This window comes from Eucalyptus grandis, chromosome 2 (assembly GCF_016545825.1).
Source record: "Eucalyptus grandis isolate ANBG69807.140 chromosome 2, ASM1654582v1, whole genome shotgun sequence".
Lineage (NCBI taxonomy): Eukaryota > Viridiplantae > Streptophyta > Magnoliopsida > Myrtales > Myrtaceae > Eucalyptus > Eucalyptus grandis.
Window position 1 is genome coordinate 47469387 of NC_052613.1, and position 11821 is coordinate 47481207.

General features: G+C 39.6%; 1 protein-coding gene across 1 annotated transcript; it reads left to right on the forward strand.

Moving 5' to 3' along the window:
* Positions 1–9412: 9412 nt before the first annotated feature.
* LOC104435549 (LEAF RUST 10 DISEASE-RESISTANCE LOCUS RECEPTOR-LIKE PROTEIN KINASE-like 2.1) lies at positions 9413–11821 on the forward strand. Its single transcript, XM_010048277.3, has 3 exons — positions 9413–10183; positions 10386–10427; positions 10571–11821. Exons 1-3 carry the CDS (start codon positions 9427–9429, stop codon positions 11674–11676), a joined length of 1905 nt encoding a protein of 634 aa, XP_010046579.2. The 5' UTR covers positions 9413–9426; the 3' UTR covers positions 11677–11821.

Sequence of the window (11821 nt, forward strand, 5' to 3'; positions counted from 1 at the left end):
CTCACCCAAAGCCGATAATAAAATATACGCACCCACCTTAAAGCCGACATATCGCCCGTAGGTCGATATAAGATACCGATATCTTGCTCACCAAGCCGACATATCGCCCGAAGGCCGATATAGTATACCATATGTTCACCCAAAGCCGATAATAAAGTATACCGCTTCTCCCAAAGCTGACATATCGCCCGTAGGTCGATATAGTATACTGATATACTGCTCACCCAAAGCTGACATATCGGCCGAAGGCCGATATAGTATACCATATGCTCACCCAAAGCCGATAATAAAGTATACTTGCTCACCCAAAGTCGACATATCGCCCACCAGGCCGATATAAGTATCTTGTGATATCTTGCTCACCCAAAGCTAACATATCACCCGAATGCCGATATAGTATACCCCCAATTCTCACTAGAAGCTGCCAACCATACTTTTATAGTATGTCGGAATAATCATTTAATCAAATCACCATTTTTTATCCTTTCGATAAAATAAAAAAAATACTCGTGCGTGGCACACGGTGGCCTCGCCTAAAATAATAATTTCCTTTCCACGAATCCCACCATTATCTGTAGTCCACCAAAACACTTTTGGTGTTGTCAACCGACACCCGGTTATTTCCCAATTAATAACCAAAATTCAACAATTTAGGAATAAATCCTAAAATCACCCATAAATTGATTTAGCACAAAATCAAGCTCAATTAAATAAACGGATCGTGCCACTGACGATCAGCACGAGATTTCGGTCGCCGGCCATCTCAAACTTAATTTCCGAAAATAAATAAATAATTAATTAATTTGAAAATTAATTATTAAATATTAAAAATTCCGTTTAGCTCAAAATAAGGCCCAATTAAATAAACGGACTTCGCCACGGTCATCAGTATAAAATTCCGATTCAACCATCTCAGTTAAATTTTCGGAAAATAATTAATTAATTAATTAATTTCGAGAATTAAAAATTAATTATAATAAATCCAATTTAGCTCAAATTGGTGCTCAGTTAAATAAACGGACTCACCCTGCAGTCATCAGCATAAAATTCCGGCTCCAGGACCATCTCAGTTGAATTTTCGGAAAATAAATAATTATTTAATTTAATTCTGAAAATTAATATTTAAATACCAATAATCCCACTTAGGCCTGAATCGCCAAATTGAAGCCCAATTAGGGGTCGGAAAATTCCCGAGATGCTTCCAACAATTAGTAGACCACGTCTACTTGTTAATTGCACAATCAATTTATCTAAATCGCATCACAATTGACTAATAATTGCTAATTTATTCTAATCTAACAACCTAAACATAATTAATTAAAACTAAACCAACCTTAAGCATAATTAGCCAACTAATCTAGGATTAGTGAGATTACTCACCAAATCGCGCGCAAATCGGATCAATCCGACGGCGGCGACGCGAGGAACGATTGTTCCCAAAGCGACTCGCGGATCCGGGGCCCAGAAACGGCCCAAAAGCTGGGCCCGAAGCTGCTGAAACCACTCCGTGGGTCTTGCTGGTCGGGGCTGAACGGAGCCGCTCCGGCGGCTAGGGCGGCGAGGGGAAGCCGGCGGAGGGCGAGGGGGTCGCGGGGTGGTCCAGCGAGGTTGGGCGGTGGCCGGAGGTGGCCGGACGGTGGCTGGTCGGTGCGGAACAGGGGCGAAACAGGGCTGATTCGCGCGGCGGGAGGAGCGGACGGCGGGACGGCAACGGGCGCGTGGGTGCGGCGCGGGCAGCGGTGGGACGGTGGCGACGACGAGCTGCGCTGCTCCTGCTCCGGGCTTCTGGTTCGCACGCGAAGAAAAGAAGGAGGAGAAAGAAGCTGGTTCGGTCGAGCGTGCGGAGGAAGAAGAAGAAAAGAGAGAGAGAGAGAGAGAGAGAGAAGGGATAAGGGTTGACCGGTCAATAAAAGAGAGGGAAAGTGAGCGGTGGGGAAATCGCACGAGGGGGAGGGGAGAGGAGAGAGGAGAGAGAAAGAAAAGAAAGAAAAAGAGAAAAAGGAGAGGAAAAGGGAGAAAGAAAAAAGGGGGAGAGAGAGAAAAAGAAAAACAAAATGCATAATACCTTTATGCAATTTTCCTTTTCTCTTTTCCTTTTCCCTTCTATTTTCTTTTTGGTCTTCAATTTTTCCTCCGATAATTTCTTTATTGAAATTTCGGACTCGTCAACAATTTGACTGGATGATGAGATAGGATCCAGAAATAAAATTATGACGCGCCCAAATTCGATTAGAAATCGAGTTCAATTTCGTGGTTAAAAATCGATCGGACGTGATTTTAGCCAAATCCAACCAATTAGGTAGCTTTTAGGGATTTTACAGGTGATACATCCCTTAACGGCTTTACCCAATAGGTTAGTTAACTCGTGAGTGATCGGCTCGAGAAAAAAATGGCCATAGGCACGTCGACGAAATGCCCATTTTACTTTATCGAAACGGGGTCGAATTTCGGGATGTCATGGATCCTTGGAAGTGCAAATCTAAGTTTCTCCATGTTTCAATCAATGTTGTATAAATAAGAATTATTTCGATAAGTGGGTTCCTCAGTAAAATCATCATGACTCTCAAAGTCATGCACTCGCAATACCAAACCAGATACGATGAGTAATAATCAAAATAAAGATAATAATGAATAGAGGGTCCAATAGTAGGTAGAGCTTAATATACTTTCCATGACCACCCTTGAACTATATTATTCTCTCCAGTCAATTGATAATCTCAATTTTGACTTGGCCATATAATTTTTAGTGTTTTCACAAGAATTGAATACGAGAGAAAGGAGAACACTCATCAATCCATTACTTAAAGGGAACTATATTGTTCTCTCCAATCAATTGATAATCTCAATTTTAACTTTTTTTGGTGTTTTCACAATAATTGAATACGAGAGAAAGGAGATACTCATCGCTAATAGTTCCGATACAATCAGTGGTTCAAATATTGTAAGGGCCAACCTCTGGCCTTACTTGCTAACCATATTGTCCACTTTGAGCTGAATCTTAGCCCATCCTCATGGGCGTGTTTTTGGCCCATCCTTCGCAAGATTGGGTTGTTATAAAGCCACCAGCTTCAGCCTGATTCATCCTCGAACCACACACTTCCGATTGGGCTTGGCTCTATACCATTGTGAGGGCCGACCTATGACCCTACTTGCCAACTATATTGTCTACTTTGGGCCGGAACATGCACGATTTTAAAATGTGTCATTGGTAATTAAGAATGGTGCCACACCTTATAAGGCACATCCCCTCACCATCCTCAAGCGATGTGGAATTCAATTCATTCATGTCCCCATCGCCATCCTCATAAGGTGTGCTCTTGGCCCATCCCTCGCAAGATCAGGTCATTACAAACACAATTGGTTCTCTATTGGTATGGCAGGCCTATTTAGGAGGACAGGTCTAGAAATAAACATTCGAGTACGAGTCCTATCCAATGTTCAACAGAACTTTTGGTTATCTCTTTAACTGCCCTTAGATTCTTGGTAAAAATTTGTACCCCCCAAACATCCATGCAAGCAGCGCAAATATAAGACATTGGCCGGACTGTATATAGATTCAATGGCCAGTGCTAGGAGTCTTAATCACAGGCAAAAAGGGATTCTCTATACATTTGGCGAGACTCTAGTCTGTTTATTACTCCACTGCTACTGTATTACTATATTCTTCTTCTATTTAGGCACGTTCTCTTAAGCATGTGATCAGCTAGTGGCATTGCTTGACTATATTAGTAGACGTTAATAAATGCATTTCGCACCAAATAAGTTCCGAGTGATGGTATCGGTTTGAAAACTTCAATTGACATAATCACCGGCTCCAGCATTGCCTTCCTACCACTGACACTAATTGTAACTGTTCAAAGAGTAGTTCTTACATCTTCTCAAGAGACTTACCAAATGGATCTAGGAGCCCCCTAAAGGCTAATCAGCCTCTGATCTGACTGAGCAATTCCTATTGCAACTCATGAACCTTTTCTATAATCATCTGCTTTCTTTCCCTGCCCTTTATAATTATTCGTTTCATTTCACGACTTGTGTTTCTGTGTAGAATCTCACCTTTTTATGGAATCAATTGTGGTTAGACCAAAGTTTATTTTATTTTTGTTCTTTTGTTCCTTGTCTGGCTTATTTGCTTTAATATGTGAGGGTCACCCTGTAATTGCTTGGAAAGAAATAGAGTCGTCAAAAAGTCTTTCAGTAACTGATCAATAGGGACAAGATAGGATGGAAGTTTTCCGATTGGAGGTTTTACTTTTTCATCAGCCGATCATCATCAAGAGGGAAGTGACAGATGGCATTACAATTACCAACGACGGACCCAAAACTTAAAAATCTTCAGTTGGGTGTCCCTACCTTTATGTAATCAGAGTCTCTTCAAGTCTTCCGTGTCCTCTTTTCCAAGTCAACTAACGTGTCTATGGAATTGCCAATCAGAGTCTCTTCAAGTCTTCCGTGTCCTTTTTATGTAATCAGAGTCTCTTCAAGTCTTCAGTTGGGCGTCCCTACCTTTATCATTGTGCATGAATTGCCAATAAGAAGGCCTTCCCTTCAAGTTCAAAGTTGCTGCATTGTAGAGCATCAATGGAAAACGGAAAATCTTCCTCTCTCGTTTGAAGCCTGGAAACCCCGTGTAAAGTGTCAGGATGGTCATGGTTCTATGCTGTGCTCATGCGCAAGTGCTACTTCACATTGGGTTGCACATCTTGCTTAAAGCGAGGGCCATGATGCCCTCATTAGATGTTCCCAATGTTATACTGAGGTGAGGCACAGGCAAGGGTGTCGCGGCCCTCGCTTGTGGCTGGCTTCAAACAACTAGTGGGGAAATAAGAAAAAAGAGAAAAACAAGGAACGGAAAGTAAAGAAAAGGACAAAAAAAATAACAAAATTTTAAAATTTTGAAAAAATTACAAAGATCATTCACATTTTATGTCAACCATGTCACATAAAACAGTTGACATTGACTAAACCATTTTAGCCATTTTTCCACCATAATCAACCGTATGGACTTTATTAAAAAATCGTTGTAAGGTTGAAGACTAAATTAACAAAATTGAAAAATTTAAGTTTGAATTAGCCATATACATGGAAATTTTGACAATTATCCGCCAACAAAATTGACGAACATGCCAAAGTCAATCGTTTCAAGACACAAGGCGGACACTTTCAAGATTGAACTGTGGAGGCTAAATCAGCACCCTTGCTTATTGATATGTTAAGTGGAACGAAAGGCTAAAAGTATCTATCATGTACTTGGTATGTCACGGACTCACGGCACCTAAAGTTTTCTTTTAGGTGTGATTAATTCGCACATTACGTTGCACTTGCTGTGGCTACAGTTTAAATCTTTTTCTTTTTTTTGTGGGTCAGATATATGTTTTTTTTGGTCAGTATATGTTGTTCTATTTGAGACTTAACTATTTTCCCAATGAAAGCTCTTAGTATGCACTGGTTGGTCAGACGAAATAAGAATATTGCCTGATAATGTTCATCATATGAGGAAAAGAATCTAAACTTTGACCACGTATGGAAATTTAAAAGCTTGACGAATGACTGAAATGTAAACAAGAAGCATCCCAGTCAAATTGAGCTTCCACGTCAGGAATTTAAGAATTGAATAAACAAGTCCTGCTGTAGCATTTACATGTCATTGTTCTCCTTCCATACAGGTTTGTTAGTTCTCAATCTATCCATTTTTATCGAAGTCCACCATGACTTCTACAAAGTTTGACTAGTAGCTTTAAGCTCTAGTTTTTCTTCATCTTGGTTTCACCAGCATTGTCTACATGCGTGCATAACAAACAGTGGAGGCCTGTCTATAAGCAAAAGGCTAAGTGCTACACAATGACTCAAGTCCTATGAGAGCCACCTCTAGGGTCTTATATTATTGATATACATTGGTTAAGGACTAACAACAACTTCGTGGAAGCCACCTATATAGCCTTGTACTATTAATATGTGTTGATCAAGGGCTAAGTGTTGTCGTGATGCTATTCTCGTGAGAGCTACTTCTAGGGCTTTGCACAACTTAAGGATTAAGTATTACATGATAACGTAAACTTCATTGAAGCCACCTTTAGGGCTTTGAGATGTGGTATCGTACGAGTTTAGACAATGGAATGGACAATTGACATTATAGATATTAATCAATAGACTTGACCATTGATATATGTATTTTAATTATAGATTTAAATGAGTATTTCCGATTTATATAAAGTTTGTTGAAATGAAACAACTCATATATGATTTAATATATAAATATAATTATATATATTGGTTACTTGATCTGTTTAGCATTAAGATATGGTTGCCCATCTCTTTCCTTCCCAATCTTTTCAGGCTACTCAGTTAGCGGTGATGGTACAAGAGGGCTTTCAATAAAGACCATGTCCTTTCAGTGAAAAGATGACCATGTTATATCCCTATCAATGTAGAATTCGATATATAACATCTTTTGATCTTTTGATATTAGAGCAGCATCCCTCTAGTAGTAAGTGTATGATTCCGAACAAACCATGCAAAAGCTGGTAGGTTTGTAATAGCCCAATCCGATGAGGGCAAGGAATAGTCGATGAGGCTAGGGGGTCTAGACAATGACCGGTTACTAGTAGGCTTCTAGGATGGCGAAAAGGGCATAAATGAACCAAATTGTACATCGAACAAGAGGAGAGCGAAACTGAAATTAACTCACGAAGGTGCCTTCAAACATAACGACAAGTTTTGCTTTAGAACTCCAAAGTTAAGCAAGTCTAAGTTAGAGTAATATTAAGATGAGTGATCTCCTATGACAATGTCTACCAAAGTACAAAAACGCAAGGTGTGCCAAAGCAGACGATACCTTATCTGAATTAATATAAGGATGTCACACAATTATGAACATACGCACGCCACAGCCTCCACAAACATCGAGAACAAAGAAAGGGGCACGACCAGATAAAAAGATGTGATGAACAAACTGGGACAATTGAGCTTAAAAATTGACCCTCAGACCATCGATTTTTGAGCGGTTCCTCGCCAATGAATATCATTAAACGAAGATGTATAAACACCGAGCAAACACAATAAAAAAGAAATTGTTTAGATATGGTCCCGTGGAGATAAAATGCGGTAGAAAACATGGGCAAAAAGTTGTGACCATGTATGACATATCATTATACAGTCAAAACAGGTCAGGATCAAGGACTAATCCATACAGACTCAGTCTGGTTATTTTGTCGAAGATATGGTGCGCGGTTATATGGTGGGCGGTTTAGTTGCTAAGTTTATATGAGTTTAGGGTAACGGTTCATTTCATTCCATTACAATAAGCGCTAATATAAATCATCACCTCAGCCTCGATCGCATCAGATTTTAGATTGACACTGTATGAAGTCTTAGTTACTGTTTTCATTCTAAAACTACGTCGACCTGTAGGAACAATTATTGAACTCACCTTCGTGAAGCTTAATTTCTATCTCCCAACAGTGAGAAAATCCAAGCAAGGACTTTTCCAGAAATTTGACCGCTGAGGACTTTTCCCGGCCGTGGAACAGGGAGAAGCAGAGCAGGAAAGGCGCAAATCCGGAATGCCCAGAAACGACAGGCGACGAAGGCTAATAACGTCAGGAGAGTAGTTGTGAAGAAATTCTCAGCGGTAGCAGGCAGCGAGAAGCGGCGATGAGGATGATCAGAATTGGAAACTGAAAGCAACCTCTGGATGAGCGAGGTTAAAACCACTCGAAGCTCTCAGTCAACTGCAAAGCACCGGAGCACTTCCATATTCTGGAACCTTCTCGATGTTCCTTCGCTCAGCATTCCTTCTCACGCCCGTTTGCGTCGTCTCGCCCTTAGTCGCGAGAGAGAGAGAGAGAGAGAGAGAGGAGGGACGGGCTTTTCCCTTCTTTACTTAATTGGGCCAACAAAAATGAATTCCACACTAGGCAGTCGGCATTATCATGAGTTTCAATTAGACTTTTTCTCGTGGGTTCCCTCTCAGACTGCAAACTTTTCGGGCAAATTGATAGCTGTGAATGGGCCTCGACTGAGAATATTGGGTAGAATACCTTGCCAAGGTTTCAGAGGCTTGGAACTAATAAGTGGAGATACGGACAGCACTAAATCATAATTTTTATACAATGTTCACTTAAATATTATAAATTGTTTCTAATCACTTGAGTGACATAACTTTTAAAAAAATATTCGTTTGAGTGTCATAAATCTTGATCGATCACTTGTATACTAAAACTTTTAAAAAAATATTCATCTAAGTATTGGAAATTTGACATAGAACTTTTAGCAATTAAATTCTAAAAAATTCACCATAACTTTCGATTAATCACTTGAGTGCTAAAAATTTTTAAAAAAATGTTCACCCAAATGCCAGAAATCTGATGTGGCATAGCACGTGATGAACGTTTTTAAAAATTTTAAACATTCAAGTAATTGATAAAAAAAAAAGTTATATGATACTTAAGTGATCGGAAAAAAGAAATTAAGTGAGAGATATATATAAATTATAACACTCAAGTGATCCAAAAAAAAAAAACTTATAACACTCAAATGAGCACATTATATAGTACATTTTTCCATCTTCTTATCCGCTTTCCACTTGTTATGTATTTTATTTATTTATTTATTTATTTATTTTTGTTATTATTTGGCTAATTTTTACTTTTGTACTTTTTACAAGAATGAATATTTGAGTTGTTGACTAAACTTTAGATGCCAACAAAACCCTCTCAAGAAACTTTGTTGCGTAGGCCAACGGCATTTGTTACTCATGTTTGTTGTACTTAGGATTTTCCTTTTTGGAATTTCTCACTAGTTGCCGTAACGGACTCCTCCCGCTGCATCTTTGAAGAAAATTCTCCAACAGAGACGCCTAATTGTCAAAGACCTACTGATTTTGTTTTTTTCTTAAACTTATTTCTCTAAATTTGCTTATTTGGTTTAATCTTAATAAGCAAACAGGGGATAAAAGTTTCTTTTTTTTTTTTTTTACCCATCAATGCTCTTGTAAAGGATCCAACTTGAGGAGATGCATGAAAAAAAGAGTCAACTCTTTGAATGACTTGTCAATGGGGGCAAGATTTGTGCAAGTTCACTAAGTCTACACATTTCGCCAACCTATCATCATCAAAGAGGCAAAGTGATGGACGGCATTGCTCCTTTGAATGTCTCTACCTGGCTCTTCTCAAAAGTCTTTTGTTCTAGTCTTCCTGTCCTCTTTCCAAGTCAACTGCCGTGTTTAAGCAGCTGATCTTACTTGACTAGTCAAAAGAATTGCCAATAACAAGGGCTTTTGGTTTCACTTTCATATGAGGAATCAAACGACTTTCCCTTCTTTTTTCTTCTTCTTCTTCAGACTATTCCATTCCGTTCTTTAGCTTTGATTTCAATAATTAAAAGAAAGAAAATTCTCATTTCAAACTAGAACCATATTGAAATCCTGGGATGGGTCTTCACTGTGCTTCCGCACGAGAGGTAATTTGCATTGCATTGCACATCTTCTTCATTGCCATCTTAGAAGATCACGTCGAGTCATCGTCATATGAAGCTTGCGAACCCCGCAACTGTGGCACTGATGATTTCAACCTAAGCTATCCCTTTTATATTCTTGGAGAAGGAAGTAATTTATGCGGTTACCCTGGATTTGAGATCACTTGTCAAGAGAAAAAGGCTACGTATGGGAGCTACGTAGTTAAAAGCATCTCATACAACGAGAGTTCCATCGAATTAGTAAGTCCAAGGGATACTTCCTGCTTTGCTCCTCGCCCCTTCACCTGGCTTCCCGATAACGCTTTCCTAGTGGACAGTGTTTCTCGTCATTTTAAACTTTTATTCTTCTATAACTGCACCGACCCTTCTTTTCCCTTCAATACATTCTCTGTGAATTGTACTTCTAACGCCACATACAACACCTCTGTTGCGTTGATTTTTCCAAACTACACCTTCCATCGACAAGATGGATCCTGCCGGTCATTTGCAGAGGTACCAGTACAACTGGAGGAAAATATCTCGAATCAAACTATCAAAGATCTCGACTATAGGGAGTTGTTGCACAAGGGGTTCCAGTTAAAGTGGGATTTATCAACCAGTTGTACTGGTTGTGAAAAAAGTGGAGGCCGATGTGGACGATCACAAGACACAAACTTTCAGTGCTATTGCCCACATGGAACAATTCATCCCAGGGACTGCTATAGTGGCGGCGGTAAGGTTTTTGGAATTAGGAATTTAACGGTTCATGCAATAAATTCGTCATAAACTATTCTCTTCCCTGAATAGAATATGGTTAACATGAAGATATGAATCTTATAACTATTGGGAGGATGATGCATGCGGAGCTATATGAATTGTATCATCTATATTTTTCCAATAAAAATTCTCCGACTATTATTGCTTTTATGTCGCAGGGAAATTGAAAACTATGAGCTTACGGAAAAAAGGTGCTCTTGGTAAGTAGGAAATCAAATTTGTTATGAGTACTTACGAATTAAAATGTAGACATTTGGACAGTATTTAACGGAAAGTAGGACTATTAAAACCCCAGGAAAATGATTATCTCTAATTATGCTCTGTATGTCCTTTGGTTACACAGGTGCATCAATCAGTGCATTTGGTGTCGCTATTATAGTCCTAGCCTATCTTTGTCAATGCAAAATTTCCAAGCAGAAATCCATGATCATAGGGAGCAGAAAGATGAAATTTCAGGTCAATTTCGAAAATCGTGGAATTCTCGTAACGACAAGGTATTCTTACACTGACATTAAGATAATGACCAACTCATTCAAAGAAAAACTAGGTGAGGGAGGCTATGGGTCTGTGTACAAAGGGAAGCTCCCAGATGGACATCTCGTGGCTGTGAAAATTCTAAGCAAGCTAAAAGGAGATGGTGAAGACTTCATCAATGAGGTAAACAGCATGAGCAGAACTTCCCATGTCAACATTGTTAAACTACTAGGTTTCTGCTTTCACAAAACCAAAAGGGCCCTTGTCTATGAATACATGCCCAATGGATCTCTGGAAAAACTCATATACGAAGAGAACTACTTCAAGCTAGGTTGCGGCCACCTCGGATGGGACACCTTGTACCAAATCTCTCTAGGCATAGCTCAAGGGCTTGAATACTTGCACAAAGGCTGCAACTCAAGAATATTACACTTCGACATAAAGCCGCACAACATTCTTATCGATGAAAACTATTGCCCCAAGATTTCTGACTTTGGCCTTGCGAAGATATGCCATCAAGAGAAGAGCACAATCTCACTACTTGGCGCACGAGGGACTGCGGGGTTTATCGCGCCAGAAGTATTTTGCAGGAACATTGGAGGAATATCCCAAAAATCTGATGTGTATAGCTTTGGGATGACAATGCTCGAAATGGTTGGTGGAAGGAAAAATATAAAGACCGGAGCAGAGAGAACAAGTGAAATATACTTCCCGCATTGGATTCACAAGCGTCTTGAACTTCAAGAAGAGTTAGGATTGCAGAATGTCACAAGTGAAGGAGACAAAGAGAAAGCTAAGAAGATGGTAATAGTGGGCTTGTGGTGCATACAGACTAATCCTTCAATTAGGCCAACAATGAGTGAGGTGGTGGATATGCTAAGAGGCGATGTTGACTGTTTGCGAGTTCCTCCCAAGCCCTGTTTGTCTTCTCCATCAAGATCATCACCAACCACTTCAATGTCCATGGCTGTGTGAAATTTAAGATCGTGCTATAAGCACATCTAGCCTTTCAACGCAAGGAACAACTTGTGTACCAAGATACGTGAGAATACTTCCGAAAATTTTATTGTATTTGTTGAACATGTGATGCCAATGCTAAAGCCGATAGAAGTTATATAAA

Coding starts and splice junctions, on each gene's coding strand:
- LOC104435549 (XM_010048277.3), top strand. CDS start 9,427: ATGGGTCTTCACTGTGCTTCCGCACGAGAGGTAATTTGCATTGCATTG. Junction 10,184..10,385: donor GGACTGCTATAGTGGCGGCG/GTAAGGTTTTTG, acceptor TTTATGTCGCAG/GGAAATTGAAAACTATGAGC. Junction 10,428..10,570: donor ACGGAAAAAAGGTGCTCTTG/GTAAGTAGGAAA, acceptor TTGGTTACACAG/GTGCATCAATCAGTGCATTT.